Source organism: Martes martes, assembly GCF_963455335.1.
Source record: "Martes martes genome assembly, chromosome: 6".
Taxonomy (NCBI): Eukaryota; Metazoa; Chordata; class Mammalia; order Carnivora; family Mustelidae; genus Martes; species Martes martes.
In genome coordinates this window covers 23865354-23886528 of record NC_137893.1, presented here as the reverse complement: position 1 = coordinate 23886528, position 21175 = coordinate 23865354, and the positions used below count along the sequence as shown (strand labels likewise).

The window sequence follows — 21175 nt, the reverse complement described above, 5'->3', positions numbered from 1 at the left end:
GCTCTCCCACCGCGGCGCGGGGACCGGGACGCGAGAGAGCACAGGAATCGAGGGAAGGCTGGAGGGTGCAGTGGGGGCCTAAGGCGGAGAAAGCTCTGCAGATTCCCGGACGCTTCCTAGAGAGGGGGAGACAGCGAAGCCCTCTGGGGATGAGCTACAGAAGGGAAAGTTCTGCCTTCCAGTCGCTCCAGTGCAGATAATGGAAGCGACAGGGACTTCGCTCTGCTCCAGATGGGCTTTGCTTTGGGGAGCGGGCGGCACCCTCCCCGCAGCTGGTGCCCAAGCCGACTCCGCGAAGGCCGCAGGAACGCGGAGCCTCCAGCAGACCCCATCCCAGGCCCCAAGTCCGCACACAGCGTCCTGAGCTACAACTTTCCGTAGATAGTTGCAAAATGAATGATTACTCACCTCGGACCAGATCCAGGTTTTACCCAACAGAAGGGGCACGGGACCAAGAATGAACCAACTCACATGGCCATATCCGGTGCGCACAATCACACACAAACACACAGCCACCCAGTTTCTTCCACGAATCTGTCTGGCGCTCTGGAGAAAAGGGGTCAAGCGTTTTGAGAATGCTCCATCTCCCCTCCCCTTCCCCCTTGCCATGAAATATAATAATTCATTTTTATTACAAGAGCAGCACAGTCCTCACCATCACGCACGCACAGAGCCACACTCCCATATTCACACTCTAACTCGTCAGCTCCGACAGCGCCTGCATTTTCTTTGGGAGCCGCTTGGAGGTTCATTAATATCATTAGCATTTAACCCCCTCCCTCTTCCCATCCCCTCCCCGCACATGGCTGACGTCAGACCCCGCCAGGAGTTGGGGGAAAAGCTAAGTGGGCCAGGGACGCCCTATTCCCCTCCCCGCGGCTGCCTGTCAGAGCGCTTCTGGAGATATTACAGGGGACCCAGCCCGCAGCGACAAGCACAAAGTCACGGGGTAATGAACTTCGGGGACCCTTTGCTGCTCTGTACGCGGCTCTCCCCGGAAACCGGGACCTGGCCGCCTGTTTCCTCGGAAGACTTCCCAGCAATCTAGTTTCCCACTCCGCTCTCGGGTTTGGGCAGCGGAGCCCATCTGCCTGAGACTGCGGTTGTGTTTTCCTTCTTTCCTTAAAAGAGCAGCGCTCTGTAGAGATCTGGCCACACTCCGCATGCCTAATGTAGAAGGAGAAATTGAAGACTGAGAGACAGGAATGGGGAAAGAGAGGGATTTTCTCCTTTTTGCTCCGTAGGAAGACCATTTTCGTGTCTCCATCTCTGTCCTTCACTCTTCCTCTCTTGCTGTCCTCCTCCCATCTTCCTCGATCTGCCTGTCCGTCTCTCCGTTTGTCTGTCCATGCGCGTGTCCCTACCAAGCAACATTCCCAGCAGCTGCGGTTTTGCAAGAGCCGGGAAGAAACTTGAGGATGCTTAAATTCCCACCGTGGAACGAATTCTGAGCGCCCAGGGAGCAGCGCAGCGCGCAACCGACACCCACCTGTCCGGCCCGGGAGCCTGCAGGCTGGAGGGCGGCTGGAGAGCGGCGGCGCCCGGCGGCGAGGCGGGCGCTGCCGGCCGGGACTCGGGCAGCGCCCACCAACCGCTCCGCCCCGGGACAGCCAGCATGAGCAAGCCGGCCGGATCAACAAGTGGGTACCTTTGGGGCCGCCGCGGGGCTCAGGAGCGCAGCCTGGGGTGGGCGGGAGGGGAGGCCGGGGAGGTCCTGCTCCGAGCGCTGCAGCTCCGAGCCCGGGAAAGGGACTCCGGCGGCGTGTGCGCTTTGGCCCGGCTCCTTGTAGACGGTGAGTCGGGATGTTTCGTGGTGAGGGAAGAAGAATTTCGTTACCTCTGGATTGTTGGATTCCCGCTGCCGCCTCCCCACCCCCGCCCTGGTAGGGTAGGAAGGTTGAGCCCCAAGCAGCCCACCAGTCGCGAGAGTTGTCTCCGCTTGGCCGCCAGGTGCGGGGAAATGGGGGGCGACGGGGGCGGGAACTAGGCCGCAGCTCCGGGCGGCAGCACAATAACACGCTCGCTCAAAACTCCGAGCTCCAGCGCGCAAAAGCAACTCTGCGCAAAGCGGATTTGAATGGAATGCTTTGCACCCCGTTTCTAGCTATTTCAAATAATCCTGCAAACTGGGAAGCAGAAACAACTTAAAAGTCACATTTTCCTTAATCCTAAATCCGCGTAGGTCATAACTGGGGAATTTAAAGTATGGCGAACCGCTCTAGCAAAGAGGGGACCAAATCCCTAATCCCAAGGATTTTTCGAGCGGGAGCTCGGCAGAGGCAGGAGTGTGCGGCCTGTTCCCTTCGCGCGCTTCTCTCCTTCCTCAAACTTGCCTAACTGGTGGCTCCCCTTGAGGATGCCGAGCCCCGGCTGACCTCTAACTGCCCGTAGACGCCGGAGTGCGGGGTTAAGTGTGCCGGCGAGGGCATCTGCCCGCCCAGTGCCCGCGGAACCCGAGAATGTGGAGGCCCGAGCCGGCGTTGGGCGGGCGTTGCCGCAAGGCTTGGATCTCCCCGGGGGCATTTCAGTTCCCGCCTTCCGGTGGCCGGAGGCTGCCTTTTCCGGGGCCCAAGGCTGGGGGTGGCCCCTGTCGCAGTCCCCACGGCCCAGAGTTCTCTAACCTCCCCTTGTTGCCTTCGCCCATAGCATTTTGGGCACTCCGTGCTTTCCTCAAACGCCTCCTCCCCTCACTCAACCTCATTGTCCTGAGTCTTTGAAAGTTGGGAGAATCCAAGATACTTCTGAGCACTGATACTGAAGTTCCACTTAAGTGGGAAGCAATTCACTTTAAACGTTTGCTCTGGTTTGGGTGTTACCATTTTTAAAATTCAAGTAAAGTGAATGTGAACCAAAAAGAGAAAAGGAGAACTGTTAAAAGTAGGGCAGAGGGAAGAGAGAAGGAAACTTTGCGGCGGCCCAAATCGGAGCCAACCCTTGAGGAGGCCTGGCGTTCCAGATAGCCTCCGGCCTACACTGGCCCTTGCTGCTCTAGTCTCTAGAGGGAAGCGAGGTGGGCTCGCTTTTTGCAGCCCATGTTCTGGCGTGTGAGGTCCTTCCCAGGAGGTGCAGAAGGAAACCTTTCCTGCTGCATTCGGAGCCCCTGTTGCAGAAACCAGAGCCCGCGGCCTTCCGCAGGCCTCCTTGCTACCTCCCCGTGACAGGCCCTCGCCTCCTTCCCTAGAAGTAAGGAGTCTCGGAGTCCTTCGCCCACTTGGGGTGCGGAGTCCCCGGGGTTGCCGTGTGTTGGGGATACTTGAAAAAATGAGGCCTCGGAAGAGAGGGAAGGGCCGGCGCGAAGCTCGGTTCGCTGGGGGCCGCACCCGCGTGCTGTGGACGGGGACTCAGGCGAGCCATCCGCACTCAGGGAAAAAAGGCTGGATGACATGCTGGGGAAACTTGGGAGCTCCCCAACTCCCCAAGAGCCTGAGTTCGGCCTCGGAAGCCTGAGACCTGGTGCAGGTTTCGGCCGCCGCGGTGGCAGTTCCTCAGGCCCGCAGGAAGGCTGCCCCCGCCCGCGGCGCCGCTGCATCCCGGCCTTCTCCAGACAGGTGGCGGCAGCCGGGCCCGAAAACGGAGGCCCTCGGGCCCCGGGCGGCGAGGAGGTCGGCGCGCAGCGGGCGAGGTCAGGACCGAGCCGGGCCGCGAGGTCTGCAGCCCCCGCCTCGCTCGGTTTCGCACAGCTGGAGGGCAGAGCGATGTCACCCGGGAGCCCCGCCTGGGTGGTAACAAGACCCCGGCCAGTCACCCCTGCAGCCCAGACTAACTTCTTTCAACAGCCTCTGATGGTAATTACAGTAATCGAAGCTGCCATATATCTTTAGGCAATTATGACACACAAAAAGCCCCGAGGGGACCCCCTGGCGAGGGAAGTTAAGAACGGTTTTCCAGCTTCAGGAAACTCCCGCCTGCCTCACGTCGGAGCTCGCTCGGTTTGCTAAATGAGAGGAGCTTTGCAACGGGGTCAACCAGCTTGTCTCGTGACCCCAAGTCACCTTAACGTGGCTGGGTGGCGGAGTCTGAGGCGCAGACCCGCTCTGCCCCGGAATTTTCGCGTCTCTCCCTCCTGGGCCCCGCCCCAGGCCAGTCGGCCTGCCTCTAATCTGCCCCGGGAGCCCAGGCCCAGAGGTCTGCGCCCAGGCAGGACCCACCCGCAGCGGTGGTGGCCCTGCCGGGCGACTGTCTAGGAGCCCCGACCCCGGCCCCCAGCTGGAGAGGGGTCACCCGCCCCGCACCGGTCCTCCCTGCACCCCATGGGGTTCTCCAGAGATGTGGTGTGTCCCTGTCCTCCTGTCTGGATGGGAAGGGGGGGTGCGGAAGAGGGGGAGAAATACCACCACTGCTGCTCCTGCGCGCTCATCTTGGCATCTTCAAAGTGCCACCGGGAAGAGGGCAGCTGGGGCAACAGGATTGCTGAATCCCAAACATGGACCCCAGCTCAGCCAGAGGGCGCGTGTCATGCTGGGAAGGATGGTTGCAAAATAAGGAAACCAAGTTTGCTGTTTCCAGTGGGAGTGCGATGCTGCAGAGCTCGCGTCCCCGGCTGCTGGGCGCCTGTGAGTTCCCATGGGCGCAGTGACAGGCCCAAGGGGGTGAGGGACAAGCCCCGCTGTGGCTTCGCCGGGCTCTCTCCAGCCGCTACCTCCCCCCACCAAGCACAGCCTCTCCTCCCACCCTACGGGAAAGGGGGCTCCGAGGCGGTGGTCGCTCCGCTGCGCGCCTCCCCCACCGGCCTTTGTCGCCGTCTGAATTCCCATGCTACTCTTTTTGACGGGTCACTGGTGGCTCTATAGGCAGGTGCTATGGCGGGGTTGTAATTACCCCGGCCGAGCTTGGTCGTTATCGAACCCCCACCCCCACCCTGGCCGCTGGGCTCTCCATGCCCCCCTCCTTCCCGGCCCCCAGCAGCTCCTCCAAGGCCTTGCTCAGGGAGGGATCCCCGCCCGCCAGGACGCCTCGGAATCCACGAGCAAGTTTCCACTTCTGAGACCTCGGGTCCCTCCCCACGTGGCACCCTCTCTTCCTCTATTACCCTGGCCCGGTGGTCTGACTCGCCGCCCTGCACCCCAGCCTGGTAGCGTTCCCTAACCTGAGTGCTCTGGGCAGCAACTGTCCAGGTTCACCGAGGAGGCCTCTCGGGCCCAGACTGGAGGTCTTGGGTGGAGTCGCGACGGGAAAATTCAATGTAAATAAGTTAATTATGACTACCGTCATTACTATTCTCAAAGTGTTGGTACTTTAATACTTTGTTTGCAAGAATAAAGATTTCTAAGCCCCTGTGAATGGCTTCGGGCTGGTTGGACTCTTGAACCTTAGAGCAAAAGAGTTCCCTCCCCCGCAATGTTGGAATACCACCTCTCGCGAACGTTCCTCCAAGGTCCGTCCGTAGCCGCCCCGGGCTTGAGGGGATTCCAAGAAAAGTTCTCTTAAGCCAGGCGACCATCGAGGCCACCAGGGGTGGAGGGCAGTCTAGAGAAACCAGCTAGGTCCTTTGAAACATCACCCTTCCACGGCGGAGGAAAAACAGGCAGGAAGGGCCCCACCCGGATTCCAGTGTGAGGAGGTAGGTCTCTGCGCAGGAACTTGGGGAGCGGAGGAAGAAGGGGTGGCTGTCCCGCGCTAACCTGGGAAGGAACCGCGCACGCGCCACTCCCTCATTTGCCCAGCCCGGTGCTAGTTACTTTGGGGGGAAAATGTTTTTTTCCTAAAAGAAATAATTTCTCAAAAGCGATCCACTAAGCATTTTTTAAAATAGGTAAAGCGAAAGTTGGGCAATTACCACTACCCTTATTATCATTAATAATCCTAGTATTAGCATTACAATAATAATCCTAATAATAACAACCGCCCGGCAGCTCAGAGAAAACTCGATTGCCTTCCAGCTGCCATCCCCGGTTCCAGCCGTGTTTGTTTTTCTTCTTTCCCCTTTTACATTTCAAGTTTGTCTCCTCGCGCGCTAACAACTTTCTCTGTTAAATGCGAGAGCGGGGGAGGGAGGCGGCCAAACTTTCTGCGGAGCAGAAAGGCAGCGGCGGGCCGTGCTGCCGCCCGGGCCTGCTGTAATCTTTTATTCCAAAATGGGTCTCGGCGATTAGAAGAGACCCAAATACATGTAGCGGTGCATGAATAATGCTCATTGTAGGAAACTGACACTTGCTCAAGGAAAAAAAGTTTGGCTATAAAATCACTTCATTATTTGCTTTTACCGCAGCTTCGGTGCTAATCCCTTCAGAGGTCAGATTGCTTAGCATCTCTCTCTCCGGCTCCCCTTGCCTCCCTCTTCTCCGCCCTCCTCTCCCTCTCGTCCCTTCCCCCTTCCCCGTCTTTCCTGCGATCTCAGGCCGTATTTTAGATATCCCCTGTAAAGTGTGTGGCGACCGCAGCTCGGGGAAACACTACGGGGTCTACGCCTGCGACGGCTGCTCGGGGTTTTTCAAACGGAGTATCCGGCGGAATAGGACGTATGTCTGCAAATCTGGAAACCAGGTACCTCGGCCAGGGCTGCACTGCCCGGCTCCCCTCGGCTGCCTCCCCCTCTTTTGTTTGTGCCAAGGCCTCCTCCGGGTTTCCAAGCTGCTGAGGAGAGACCGAGCCCTGACCTCTCCCTTCCTCTCCCCTCCTTCCCGCCTCAGCTCTCAGAGGCCCTTCCGCGTGGGAAAGGCGGGAAGAGGTAAGGGCAGATACAAGAGTTTGCAGGGGCAAATCTGAAATCCGGGCTCCTCCCTGCGCACGCACACCCACCCCGCTTTTTGTAATCCTCTCACACACTTTGACACTGGGTAGGACCCACACCCGGTGGCTTTAAACCCAGCCCAGGGAACCTAAGGAACTTTAGAATCCAAACCACACGTTGCAAGCTGGAGAAAAGACTGTGCTATGTTGCCTGTACCCTACCGCGCCTCTGCCCGGAAGCAGAAGCCCAAGCTCAGTGCCCTGACCACTGCCTGCCATGGTGAAAGTAAAAGGCAGGAGGCATCCCAGGCACACCTGAGAGGAGTGTGGCCACCTGGAACACAGGACTTGCTGCGGGAAGGGCTTTGTCCTTTCAACTTGGGAGAAGCCGGACCGCTCTGGAAGGAGCAGGGGGGGCTTCAGCCCCCATGAGACTTTAGCTCTGCCTTGTCAGGAAAGGGCAGAGTGAGCAAGAAGAGAAGGTTCTCAAGGAAGGGGTAGCTGGAATCCTCTCCAAGGCTTCCGTATCTTATTCTCTTTTGCTGCTTAGAAGAAGGGCCTGGTTGGTTGTGTCTTGGTATGGAGCTGGCAGAACTGCCTCGAAAAGACAAGGGAGTTAGAGCATGGGCTGAGAGTGAAGCAGAGCTTCCAGAGAGAACAAGTAGGACCCCCTGACTCAGTTTCCAGCTCAGTAATAGGCCCATTTGAGGGAGATCAGCCTTTTGGTCCCACACTGCCTTCTCCTCAGCCAGGCACGCAGACTGTCAGCACAGAGCCAACACCTTGACTCCCAAGAAGACCCCGGAGAGTGTATTAGTCAGAAGTCATCCTTTGGTAACCAAAATGGTAAAACACCTCCACTAATTAATATTTATGATATTCATATACACACCCATATTGTCTGGAGCTAGCGAATTATTCTTTTTCTAAAGCTATGTCTGCTCATGTCAATTTCCCATAGATTTGGATTATCAACAAAAACAAGAAGATACTTACGTTTGAATAAGTTATTTTGAACTCCAACCCTGGTACCCGTTTAATTGGGCACACAGCTCTGGCTCACCATATGGACACATCACATTATACTCAGGCAGGACTGTATCCCTATAGCCCCCACAGGAATGGGGTATTACGGTGGGTTATCAGATTTGAGCAGGCTTCTACTTAAATTACCTTTTAATTTTATGCAATGCACAGAATTAGGAAATCAAAATCTCAGATGTTAATGCTTGATATTTTCAAAGGGGTTGGCTATCAATTCGAACATATTGATGTTAGTCCAAGTCCTTGTAAAGGACTGATAATAGACTCATCAGGCTTGGTGTCCTCTCCTTGCAGAGAGAATAAATGGGCTGAGCTCAAGCACTCATCTTTCTCTCAGGCTTCAGATATTTATACACATTTGATCTGATTTGAAGACGCTCCTAAGAACAAGTGAAGACTTCCATTTTGCATTAGCTTGTTTATCAGAGTACTGGGAAGATAACATTTGAGGATAGACATACGATTGCAATTAATAACAAGTTCTTTAACCCTCTTTACATTGAGCTATCACACTGGCCAGCAAAGATGCCCCGAAGAATTCATTTAGAAAGCAAAAATTATTTCCTTTATCTCTTGTATTCTAAGATTAGATAAATAATATTCCAGTTTGTTATTAACAGTAATGAGGACATACAGAAATTGTTACAGACCTCTGGGCTGTCTTTATTTTAAATACCTCAACATATTTTAAATCAGAAGGGTGGGATCTCATTAAAAAAAAAGTGTATTCAAGTGTGTCATTTTTTCCTAAGGGCTATTTCAGAAAATGTGCCTACCCACAATTCGCACTATATGAGTTTTTTAGATTATGAAGGAAAATAAAAATACATTTATTTTATTCTCTTTTTTCCCACGGTACTTGTAACAGTTGCAAGTCATATAAATACAGGAGAACACCAAACTTATATATTTTTGGTGTGTAAAGTGTATATGTAGATATGACTCTTTATGTGTAAAATATATATGTAGATATGACTATGTATCTATGTGTATATGTTCCCTTAGTAATAACACCTAACAGTGAATGAATTCCATAAGAAATTTTCTCTGTAAATTTCCTCTTGTAATAGCCAATATTTTTTCCAGAAAACTGCATCAGGCAAAACATTTTTTCTCGTGCTTCTCAAATAAATATTTCTGAGGCAGTAATTAGCTCTCCGCACACCCCCACAGGTATCATGCTAATATTCTCAGCCCATATTATCATTTTGTCAGACAGTCCATCACATTATCTTCTTGGTCATATTTACATAGTGAACATTTCAAGATTTTGCCCAGGCCTTGGGCTCTTCCCTTCCCATCCTCACCTCTGGAGGCCTTGCCCTGCTAACCACTCTGGCTTCTGCCTCACCTTCCAGGAATGGCTTTGTTTCCATCAATCTGGGCTGAGGCCAGTCTTTAAGACAACTTTAACATGCTGGTTATAAGGATGGCTTCAAGTACAAAGCCAAGAGTGAGGAAACAGGAGAGTGAAGACTAAATGGGAAATATGTATCCGACAAATAAATGTCCCCCCGCCCCAAAGTGACAGAAAGTAGTAGACTCGAAATCTGAAGGTGGAAAGAATAGTTGGCAGGAGGGGGCGGTGGTGGAGATCCGGGCGGATCAGCCTCCTCCTCTGGGTCCGGTCGCTGTCTTCGGTCCTGAAAAGTCTCGCCCCTGTTCCACACCACCTCTGAGCCTGGCGGAAGCTCCTCTCTAGAGCTTCTCCTCCCAATGCTGCAAAGTCAGGCAAACCAGGCGCTTTGACCCTTTGCCTGCTCGGGAAAGGACTCTTCCTCCTTGTCCACTTTCACAAGGTTGGGGGCTGTTCCTGGGGCTGTTCCTTTTGAAGTAGCCCCAGAAATCCCGGCCCTCTCCCTACCTAGCCCTGTTCGTGTCCAAGGCCTTCGAGTTTTGGGGCCCCAGGCTTGCAGCTCCCAGACTTGTGGCAGGGTCCATTCCCGCCTCCACGTTTCCCCCAAACCCGTGTTCACATCTCCAGTCTAAAGGTCCTGGGGGCCGCTGACCGCCTGTGCTCTGTTCCAGGGAGGCTGCCCGGTGGACAAGACGCACAGAAACCAGTGCAGGGCGTGTCGGCTGAAGAAGTGTTTGGAAGTCAACATGAACAAAGATGGTAATCAGTACAGCTTTTTATTTCTCTAATGTTGGTTGACTAGTAAGTAAATTATATGTACAGAAAATACATGGCACTCCAATGCATGTAAATCATCTCTAGAGCACTTCTTTCCAGATGCTGGGAATTGGCCTCCGACTTTCAGTCTTATCTGTTTCTCTGCATGAGTCCCCACCCCCATCCCACTGAACTCTAGAGGTATGGCCCGTACCCACACAGAGAACTTGCACCCCGCAACCACCCCACCCCCATGAAGACAGCACTCTGGGGGAACTCACGCTGCTGGACACTCGTGCGGATTTCCTGGATCCTAATGCCTCCTCTCACCTCTCCTTGCAGCCCTAAGCCTGTTAGCCTTCTGCAGGATCTCAAAGTCTGGCTGGTCTCCAAGGTTGGAGACTGTGGGGACTAGGGGACTGTTGGAAGAGGGAGGGCAGAGACACAAGCTCACGGAAATTCAAGCCCGTGTTTGTTAATTCATCAAGACTCCAAAACCAGGACGGCCATTGTGGTGATCTGGGCTTTTTCTGTCGGTTCTACAAAAAGGGGCTGGAGAGGCAGGGAGACGCCCGTGGGTGCCTCGCACAGCCAACTTTCAGAAGATCTTAAAGGCGCGCAGCAAGAGCTAGAGCATGAGATACTCTCCCCAGGGGGAGCGCAGGCCGAGTGCCAGCCTGGTGGTGGCCTGGCGAGGGCGCCCCAGGCCTGGCCGGGTCCCGGGGCCGGGGTCATGGCCAGGGGGGAGGAATGGGGCCTCAGGATAGGATGCTGAGAGAGTTTGCCTTGGCGACAGTCCGGGCCGGGTGGCAGCTCCAGGAGGCACAGAGCCCACTGGGGAGAGCTCCTTCCTCAGCGGCGCAGGAAGCAGGAGGGAACGTCCAACCTGTTGAACTCGTGTATTGACAAGTTGTCAAGCTCTGCGAGCGGAAGATTGCCCTGAATTAATTTGTTTGTTTAAACTGTTGGCGGTAATTGTCACATCTCCCCTGCCTTCCTCCAGCACACTCCAAGACGGGCTCTCCCTCGGGTCCTTTGCTCCAGAGGCCCTCAGAGGCCAAACGCCACTTCCCCGGGGGTGCAGGTGGGGGGAGTCACCATTGGGCTGACCGGGAAATGTTTATGCAGGGACGGCAGTGCCTGGCTGGGCACAGGGCTCCTACCCCCCTTTGTCGCTTCCTCAACCCCAGGGTCTCTGGTTTCTCTGCGACCCCTCTGGGTGGGGCAGAGCCCTGAACGGACAAGAGAACACGCCTAGTCTTGCTGGAGGTTTGGCCATTATCTTGACACTTGGGGTCGGGCTTCTCCTCTCAGCCTGGGCTCTCTCGTGCCTGCAGTATAAGAGACAGACAACCTCGGAGCGTCCTCCGCCCGCACATTCCCTGTCCCTCCCTCCCTTCACCTCTCGAGTGACCCCGCCTGCCCAGGCGTGGCGTTTGGCCCCCGGAGCCCGGCAGCGGCGGCTAAGTGTGGTCAAGTCTCTGATCCTGGGCATTCGCCCATCTGTCTGTCTCTGCAGCCGTGCAGCACGAACGGGGGCCTCGGACGTCCACCATACGCAAGCAGGTGGCCCTCTACTTCCGCGGACACAAGGAGGAGAACGGGGCGGCTGCGCACTTCCCCTCGGCGGCGCTGCCCGCGCCCGCGTTCTTCACCGCAGTCACGCAGCTCGAACCCCACGGCTTAGAGCTGGCCGCCGTGTCCGCCACCCCGGAGCGGCAGACTCTCGTGAGCCTGGCTCAGCCCACGCCCAAGGTCCGTGTCCTTGCTGGGCCCAAAGGAGCCCGGTGGCTAGCTGAGGGCGGGGGCGGGGCGCCCATGTCTTCGGAGCTAGGATAGGTGGAGCCAAAGACAGAGCGACCTCGCGTGGTGCTCGGTCCGGTTCTGCGGGGAGCTGTCGGCCCCCCACTCTCCCCGCCTAAGCCAGGAGTGTCCAAATTTTGGTGGACTGGCTACACACGTGAACACCCTGCCCCATTTCCCATAGAGTCCCTTCCAGCAAGTTTGAGGTGGGACCCAGGAATTTGCCCCTTAAAAAAAAAAAATGCCGTGGAGTGGAGTCCTGGCTGAACCGAGGGGCAACCTAGGTATTTCTGGAGACCAGAAGAGCACTTCCGTTTTTAGGGAAAAGGAGTTGGCTGCAGCTGGCAGAGAAGAGTCCCCGTGTGGCAGATCGCAGGGATCTGTTTTTCTGGGGCAAAGCTGTAGGGTCCCTCATGCAGCAACAGCAAGGGGAGCTCACCCTGTTAGGACGGCGTGAGGAAGCTGGCTTCGTCTTCCGTCTTCCGCTCTCCCTTCTGAGATGCGTGTATTTCTACCCGGATTGAGTCTCTGTTGAGGAGGGCCACAACCCGAACACTTCAAAAGGCTGCCACCTAGGGACTACCTTCCAGGCTTCCAGCTGGTACCTACCCAAAGCACCCACTCCAGGCCGCGAAGGGGAGGGCCAGCTGCAGCCCCAAACTGCAGGGAAGCCAAACACCTGGGCACACGCACAAGTACAATATTTAATATTGCTTTCTTACCCTTGATGCGTATAATAAGCTTGGGAAAGTAGTGTTATGAATATGTTGTCAGTTATGAATGGGGATGCTCTGTGAATGATTAAGATGTCTAATTGAAATATTTCCATAATATACTAATCCTTTCTAAAAATACTCATATGCATATTTGTGTTTGGGATGCCTATTAATTTATACTTTTTTCACATCTATTTTTATTTACACAAATGCAAGCAGCTCTTGTCTAAATTGGGAGACAGGCCTGGCACTTGGCTCAGTTGGAGGAAAATTTGCTGCAGGGGATAGAAAAGCCAGATGCCCCTCTGGAAGAACAGGCCCCCAGAGACTGGAAATGGGCCTTTCCCAATGGTTATTATTTCTCAAATTCTATAGATATAGATGTTTGTTTTTTTGTCTACCGATGGCAACTGCGTGTTTAAGCAGAACATCCAAATGCCTATCTCCTTCCCCAGTCTAATTAGGAAATTAAAAGGTTGGCTCTTCTTGCAAAGCTGTGGTTTCCTCACTCCGTGGTGTTTCTCTTTCTTCCCCGCTCAGTATCCCCACGAAGTGAATGGGACCCCGATGTATCTGTACGAAGTGGCCACGGAGTCCGTGTGTGAATCAGCTGCCAGGCTTCTGTTCATGAGCATCAAGTGGGCTAAGAGTGTACCAGCTTTCTCCACGCTATCTTTGCAGGACCAGGTATGACCAGGAGGGCACTGAGCTCTTGGGGAAGGGGACTGGGGGGAAAACAAAACCAAAACAAAACCAAAAAACCAAAAACCAACAGTGGTCAGCCTCATGAACCTGGAGGTTACCTGGATAAATCACAAAGGCCAAGCGTCCGTTCTTAACAGCAAAGAGGAAACGATTTTTATTAGCTTCCTACGATGGGTTCAAAATATCTAGCTATGGAATCCTTACTAAGAAACATAATTATGTTATTTCAGGAAAGTAGGATCTGGTCTATGAAAAACAAATAGACAAGAACATTAGCTCTCTTTTTTTCAAGTTTAATTGAAACACCAAATTTAATCACAAATTTAAAAAATCTTAATGACAGTAAAATTGCTAATAAAACAATGTTTCATTAAGAATATTGGACCTGGCAGAAGTAAGTGTTGATAGTATTCGCCTGTAAGATTTTCAGAGCTAGTCTCATTGTTTTATGTTCACAGCTTTATATTTTCCACTGCGGTACTCATGGCCTTGACCACTAATTGATGAGCGTGTATGGGTATGGGCTGTCTTGCAGACCTCCCACAGGCCAGGATCTTCCTTGCTTCTTGAAGTCCTTTATGAGATTTTGTAAACAAATGGGCATTGTGCACAATTCTGTGGTTGTAAACGACAGTCAGAGAGAGAAGTATATGCTGCTAAAAATTACATCTTACCAAAAGCCGGAAATTTTGTTGTTAGAAATCGCAGAGATAGCATCTGCCAGAATTTTTCTAATCTTAAGGGAAGAAAGAAAATGAAGTGCTCATAACCATTAGACGTTACCAGTACATTCATGGAAATTAATGACAAATTTCTCAAAAGGCTAATAAGTAGTTTTGAAAGCAAGTGGCTTATTTCTTTAATTCATTTTATACCTAATTAAAGCATAATGGTGCCTTTTAATATGAAGTATGTTTCCTACAGAGAGACCTAGCAATGTGCTCAAAACATTTAATCTTCTAGCATGGGATGTTCTTTTTTCCATAGCCTGGACTTTCAGACATGGTGAGAATTAGATATTGTTTACCTTGCATTTTAAAGTATTATTTTCTGTACCTAATGCAATAAAACTAAAAATAAAGCATTTTCAAAATTAAACCTTTTTGGTCTGATTGTGATTTTGGTTACAAGCCTTCACAATTCAGCTCTTAGCTCCCAAAAGGAAATACGTTCACATAAATCATCCAGAATTGACTGGTTTTTGAGAGATTTTTCAAAACAGGTTTTTTTCAAAATAGTTAGGTTTTATCTTTGACCAGAGTTTCGGGTTGACTCTAACCATTTGTTGTGTGTGTTTGTGTGTGTGTGTGTGTGCGCATGAGCCCACGCGTATGTGTACTGGCTGCTTTCTCTGAAAACAGGTATTTGTATACTCGCTAATAGAAACAAAATTTACTTACTGTCTGCCACTTAGCCCTTCAGTGGAAACCCTTCAACAACAAGCAAACTACAATGAAGTGGAATCCGGTATATTAATTTGGAAAAGGAGTCAGATTTTCATTTTAAATATTCAGTAGCACATTTTATTAGAGTGAAAATGACAAGCACCTTGATGCTGTCCACTTATGAGTCTCAGAAAAATCAGGCAGTGAGATGAGGTAAACTCAGCAAAACCCGATTAACATAATTACACCCTGATTTCCCTGCATGCCTCTTGGGAATTAGTGATCTCTCTTTCTCTCTCTCTCTCTCTCCCAGCCCAGCCCCCCCAACCCTCTAGGAAGATGGGGGCCCAGATCTGCACGCTTAGTCTGTAATCCTCAACCCTGATAATATCAGCATTTTATATGAAGGGGATCTGCCTGCTGAGCTGCTGGTGGCATTTCATAGAGCCTGGGTCTCTGGAGAAGTTTCTAGGTGGTCGGGAATGAATAGATACAAGGCCAAGAAGGGTAAACCCTTTTCCAAAGGAAGCAAAGTTTGGGGAATTGGAATGGCTGACTCTCAGATGCCTGTGCTTATCTATAGGCACCTTTTCAAAAAGGAAAAATGTGGAAAATAAAGGAAAAGCTGGAATATTCAGAGGAAAATTTACCAAGACAGGCATTTAAAACACTTTTTAAAATAATGGAAATTTACATATTGAAATTGTTTATAAATTTATAAATTACACACTATATTATATTATACATCTATTGTATGACAGCTGATGCTTTTGGAAGATGCTTGGAGAGAACTGTTTGTTCTAGGAATAGCACAATGGGCCATTCCGGTTGATGCTAACACTCTACTGGCTGTATCTGGTAAGAATTGCACAATTTAATGACTTTGTTGTAGAAATTACCATAAAAATACATTACTGAAAAAAGAACAACATGTAAAGAATAACAAATTCCTGCTGAACAATAGAGTATACCTGTCATTTATAAATCTATATTTAAATGCAAATAATGTTGTTTTGTTGTATTCATGACTGCTTGCATTGTTATTTAAATGCAAATTACTGTGTTTGTTATCATCCAAGAGAAGATTTTATATTAACTTTCATACAATATAGCCGGTTTACATGGAATCAGATATCTTAGAGTGACAATTGAATAGATATTGATATGCAGAATTCTGTCAAAAATCAATATTAAATCGTGAAAATGCCTTCATATTAGAGCATTTATTCCATATTTCTATTCTAGGCATGAACGGTGACAACACAGATTCCCAGAAGCTGAACAAGATCATATCTGAAATACAAGCTTTACAGGAGGTGGTGGCTCGATTTAGACAACTCCGGTTAGATGCTACCGAATTTGCCTGTCTGAAATGCATCGTCACTTTCAAAGCTGGTAAGCTGACGCAGACCCCCGCCTCTTCTCCTTCCCTGGGCTTGCCACCTCCCTCACTCAGCCACCTCAGGGTCCAGACGGATCATTGCACAAAGAGGGGATGGTTTTTAAGGGAGCCGATACCTGGGGCTGGCCCCGTTTTCCGTGGTGGGGGTCCTACCTGTTCTCCGGCCGGCCATTCATTTCCAGGGAGGTGCTTTCCCATCTGCATTTCCTGCACTGCTTCTCATAGCTTCTCCCATCTTTGTTTCTAGTTCCTACACACAGTGGTTCTGAGCTGAGAAGTTTCCGGAATGCTGCCGCCATTGCAGCCCTTCAAGATGAGGCCCAGCTAACCCTCAACAGCTACATCCATACCAGGTGACTCTTGTTTGCCTTGACCCAGTACTTCAGAAAATCGCTTCCATTGTGAATGTGTGAGCAGGCCCGAGTCAGCCAGTTCAAACCCTGTGACCAATTACCCTGTTGCCCGCCAGCTAATATAGTTAGAATCTTACTTACTTCGCCGGGTGGGTGAGAGGAGGTGGTCAGATTAGATTATCAAAGTGAAAGCATTGCCAGACCCCGAACAAGTTGATCCATCAAAACATTTGGACACATTTATGTGAATGGACCCTGATATGGGAAGGGTCAAAAATGAAGGCCAAAGTGTTATGACCTGTTAGCTGATCTATTAGAGAGTGGTCGCATCATCCTTGAGAGGCCATCTGTACCCCCGTCATGACTGCTGTTTGGTTTTGGTGACTGGTATCCACTGAGCTGTTTTGAATCATGGCCACTTCTGGCCTAGCAGAGCCCGTTGGTAGAGGCTGTTTTTGGCTCGTTGTAGAAACTTTCAGCCAGTGGGGCTCCAGCGGTGCTCCTCCCGGCCCACCCGTGGACAAGCCCACCCGGAGGTGTATAGACTCTGATTTCATTTCAAATGAAAAAAGGCAAGACTTTTAAAGAGTCGTAGAACACTGCTAGCTTCGTAAGTTAGGACTGCGATAGATCTGAGGAATAGAATAGAATAGAGTTGCGTATGATTGTTTCTTCTTAGATTGACCTTGAAAGAAAGCCCATGGAAACCTTCTCCATCATCTCAACATCACCCACAGACACAGTGCTGGGAGTCATAAATTGAGTGGCTCCGGCCGTTCGTGCCGTCCTCATCTAGGGGTGGGAGAAATCCCAAGTCAGTTGTATTCACTGGAGGGGACAGAGCTTCTGCTACGAGGCTGCTTATTTCTGTCATAAATCCTCCTTTGAAAACTAACGAATAAACCTGTTCCTGTCCATGGAATATCACTGAAACTCTGTTGAGTGATAGTGCCTGGGTACACGTCTTTCAAATTAAAGTGCTGTTTTTTAAAAATTACAAATACGTGTTAAATTTCCGAATGTACGGTAAACACTTCATCTTTGTTCAAAATTATAAAATGGAGCAGTACGTAATTTGGGCACTTTTTGCCCACTACAAACTAACTTGTATATCATGACTGACTCCGACACTTAGAGTCATTAAAGTGTAAAGAACATCACACTGACAAGAATGTGACATCCACTCCCTGATTCAGTCAAGCCTTTGCTGAGTACTCGCTCCATGCAGGGCTCCTGGTGAGCATGGTGGACACCAGAAAGAACAAGACACTTCCCGCTTATCCCTGCATGCAGGAGACAGAAGTGTTCATTCAGTTCAGACCAGAGAAGAGAGAAAAAGCAAAGTGGGCAGTGGGAGAGACGAATTCTCGCTGGTGAGGGAAAGAAGACAACGTGTGAGCTGAGCCTCGAATGGCAGGCCTTCAGCAGGGGAGAAGGGCTGCGAGGAGAGCCAGCAGAGGTGCTGTGGGAGGTGCTAGAGTCCAGGAAGCGGAGTCTGAGAGGGCAGGGCCCACCAGAAGTTTCTTCTAGGGTGACCTGAGAGAGTTCAACCACAAATTAACAAAAGTCTACTTTAGGAAAATGGCAAATATACTACTTCTCCCCAGCTTCAAAACAAGGAGATTATTCATTGAAGGAACACATTTGCTTTGACAAGGAATTTTTAGTTCATGATATGAGCTATAGCTATAATTAATTTTTTTAGAGAAGGGGGAGGGGGAGAGAGAGAGAATCCCAAGCAGGCTCCATACTCCATCCGAGATCATGACCTGAGCGGAAACCAAGAGTCAGATGCTCTGCTGACTGAGCCACCCAGGTGCCCCTGTAATTAATATTAATACCTAGAGTCATACACAGGGCGAAACTGCATATGCCTCGTTTCTTAGCTCCTTCAATCAGAGAATATTCTCCTCTAGCACTTTCCTGTCTAGAAAAATAAAATCTGAAATTGAAATGAAAAGTCAGTATTGCAAACTGAGCTAATTATACATTAATTGTTAAAAATTGCAAACTCAGCTCTGTAGGCTACTTCTCTAATTATCTAGGACATAAAGAAAAGGCTAGGAATTGGCATTTCACACAAACTATGTTATAACTCAAGATCAAACACACGGATCTGTGACAGACACAGAACACTTACGCCTGAAAAGAAAGCTTCCCGTTATTTATGCTAATGGACGAAATCAGGGACACAGATATTCTAAAAAATAATATTGAGTAGTTAGGCACTCTCTGCCTCACATGCGCGTGCGCGCGCACACACACACGCACACACACACACACTGTTACTGTTTCTGGGTAGTACGAGACTCCACATATAACAGACAGTTCATCCTTGTTGACTAACCAGCCTCTTCCTAACTAGGAAATAAAAGAAGCGGGTGAGTAGGTGAGTGGATAATCTCCATGCAGGAAGTCAAGATTTAATGGTCTGTGGATTCTCCAAAATCCATCCTTTCTGGAAGTTACTACTTCTCACAGTGGTTTCTCACCATGGGAAAATTCCAGCATGTTGGGTGAGGGCTGCAGACATGGCGGAGGCTTGTCTAGGCCTCCCGTGGCCTCCCACCCACTGTAGGGTTCCTGCTCCTGGGCCTGAGCCCGGGAGGGGAAGCAGAGCTGTTGAAGAGAGTCAGGTAGAAGGGAGATGCGGATCTGGGGGTTCCGTTCCATTCCACTCCTTGTCCATGGGTGATAATCAAGCTGGGCAGCCGAACAGCCAAATGAGGTCCTCAGAGGCCCAGGAAGAATTATCAGCCTAGTATCAGGTTGAAGAGAGGGATTTCCGGGTGCCGAAAGCTAAGAGACAACAGTGATCATGACTCCCCTGGATTCTATTCGCAGGCTGACATTACTGGTCAGTGAAACTCAGCATTCAGCTACCTAGCTCCTCTGAATGAATTTTGGTATCTATCAGTTTCTAGCCCTCTGTGGCCAGGGAGGGGTTAAACCTGGCTTGGTTACTGACAGGTGTCCCTGGAGCTCAGTCTTCCGGGTGGTGTACTGTGGAGGAAGGAGCCCTCCTTGTGAAATACATAGGTAGCTGATTGCAAACAATTAATGGAGGAAGCATCCAGGCCACGGTGAGGTTACAGGCATCTAAGGGCAGCAGAAAATTGAACTTGCCCATCTGAGCACAGACGTATGTTGGACATCAAGAGAGGAAATTGTTAAGCAATTTCTCACATCTTTAATTATATGCCAATTTCATTGACATGAAAGTTGGATGGCACTACCACCCAACAGAACTTAGTCTTTAATTTGCAGTGTAATAAGGACGGAATTATTCCTGAGAGTGACTAAGTGTAATGCCTGAATAATAATTTGGAGAATGGCTTAGAAAAGGAAACCATTTTATCTCAGGAAACGAGCCTGAGGAAGGAGCCTTGCGAATCAGAAAATGTGGATTTTAGCGCTTCCCTTTATCCTCAGCAGCATGGTGATTTCCTGCCCTGGCAGACTTCAGTGTATTATCTGACGTGAACTTGGTACCATGTTTCTTAAAATTATTTTTCCGGGGCGCCTGGGTGGTTCAGTAGTTTAAGCGTCTGCCTTTGGCTCAGGTCATGATCCCAGGGTCCCAGGTTCGAGCCCAGCATCAGACTTCCTGCTCAGCGGGAAGCCTGTTTCTCTCTCTGCCCCTCACCCTACTTGTGCTCTCTCTCTCACCTCCCTCTCTCTCAAATAAATATAATATTTTTTAAAAATTAAAATTGCTTTTCCTCCAAACAAAACGCAAGCCCTTTGCCTGATGTAGAGACAGTCACCACGTGATTTGGGCAGCGTCATTTAGGCTCTTCTTGCCTCGGCTGCTCACCCTGCAGAGCAGGGCCAGTAGCACCTGTGGGGGCCTCCGCTGCAGGGAGGGTGGGGTAGTGCAGAGGCCCAGCCAGGAAGAGGATGTGCCTTTCAAGTATGGGATAAGAATTTCCGTGAGGAATGGATCTTACCTTGCTTTCATGGCTTCTCCTCTTCCAGATACCCCACGCAGCCCTGTCGCTTTGGAAAACTCCTGTTGCTTTTGCCAGCTTTACGTTCTATTAGCCCATCAACCATAGAAGAAGTGTTTTTCAAAAAAACCATCGGCAACGTGCCCATTACAAGACTGCTTTCAGATATGTACAAATCCAGTGATATCTAAGCTCCGAGTCCCCGCTTTTCAGGATGGGACGGTGTCTGACGAACTTCTACCCGCGGAGAACAAGCCTCAACTAACAAACCCTTCAGGAAGCATAAACCTGGGAATGTGTAGCCTTCAGAAAAACATGCCAATGGACGCAAAACAGTTCCAGTCGCTTTGACCTGCTGCCTCCCCCGGGGTAGGGCAGCAGGGAAGGAAAGGGGGCGTCACAGGACCACCGGAGCCGAGAGAACTCCTTGCTGCCGCACCCTGGGAGGGGGGCCAGATCGGGGGGTTGCCGCAGGCCGTGCCATCCTGCCTCTTACCTGGAAGACCGGGCTGAACTCTCAAAAGCTGAACCGTCCGTAGAACTTTCTTTTCTTTTTTAGCATATGAAGTTGGGTAACCAAATAGAGCTCTGTGTATAACATCATACGGCAGCCTTCAGAACTATTTTACGTTGGAGAATTTATTTTAAAAATAATGGTTAGGTTTTCAATCAAAAGTTTTATCAAAAGTTTTTCTTCTATCGTAATACATCATGAAGTGGCCTTCAGGACTGAGTTAGTAAGTGAAAGGTAGCTTTTGCCGTGAGACTTGTTTTTCTCTGTTTTCTCTCCTTTCTCTTTTGTTCTCCTCCTCCTTCTTCTCTTCAATACCATAGGCCGGGCAACCTTGTCCAGGGAACTGGTGGACGAAAATGAGATTCACACCAGGACTTGAGCTTGGATAACATCTCAAAAATAGAAGAGCTTTACTAAAAAGAACGCAAGTTGACGGAGGATGGATCAAAACAGCAAAACCAAATAAAGCGGAGGTGAAGGCGGAGGGAGATCGCTGTCCCGTTATCAAAGTGCTGAAACCA

The 21175-nt window shown here is 50.5% G+C and overlaps 1 protein-coding gene across 1 annotated transcript; it reads left to right on the top strand.

The window, feature by feature from the left end:
- Positions 1-1615: 1615 nt before the first annotated feature.
- On the top strand, positions 1616-20331 carry NR2E1 (nuclear receptor subfamily 2 group E member 1; the record flags this gene model as incomplete). The annotated part of the gene is made up of 9 exons (XM_080806615.1): positions 1616-1640; positions 6338-6483; positions 9742-9829; positions 11346-11581; positions 12886-13032; positions 15197-15293; positions 15681-15830; positions 16085-16190; positions 20169-20331. The coding sequence occupies 9 exons, from the start codon at positions 1616-1618 to the stop codon at positions 20329-20331; spliced, it is 1158 nt and encodes a 385-aa protein (XP_080662741.1).
- Between the last annotated feature and the right edge of the window lie 844 nt (positions 20332-21175).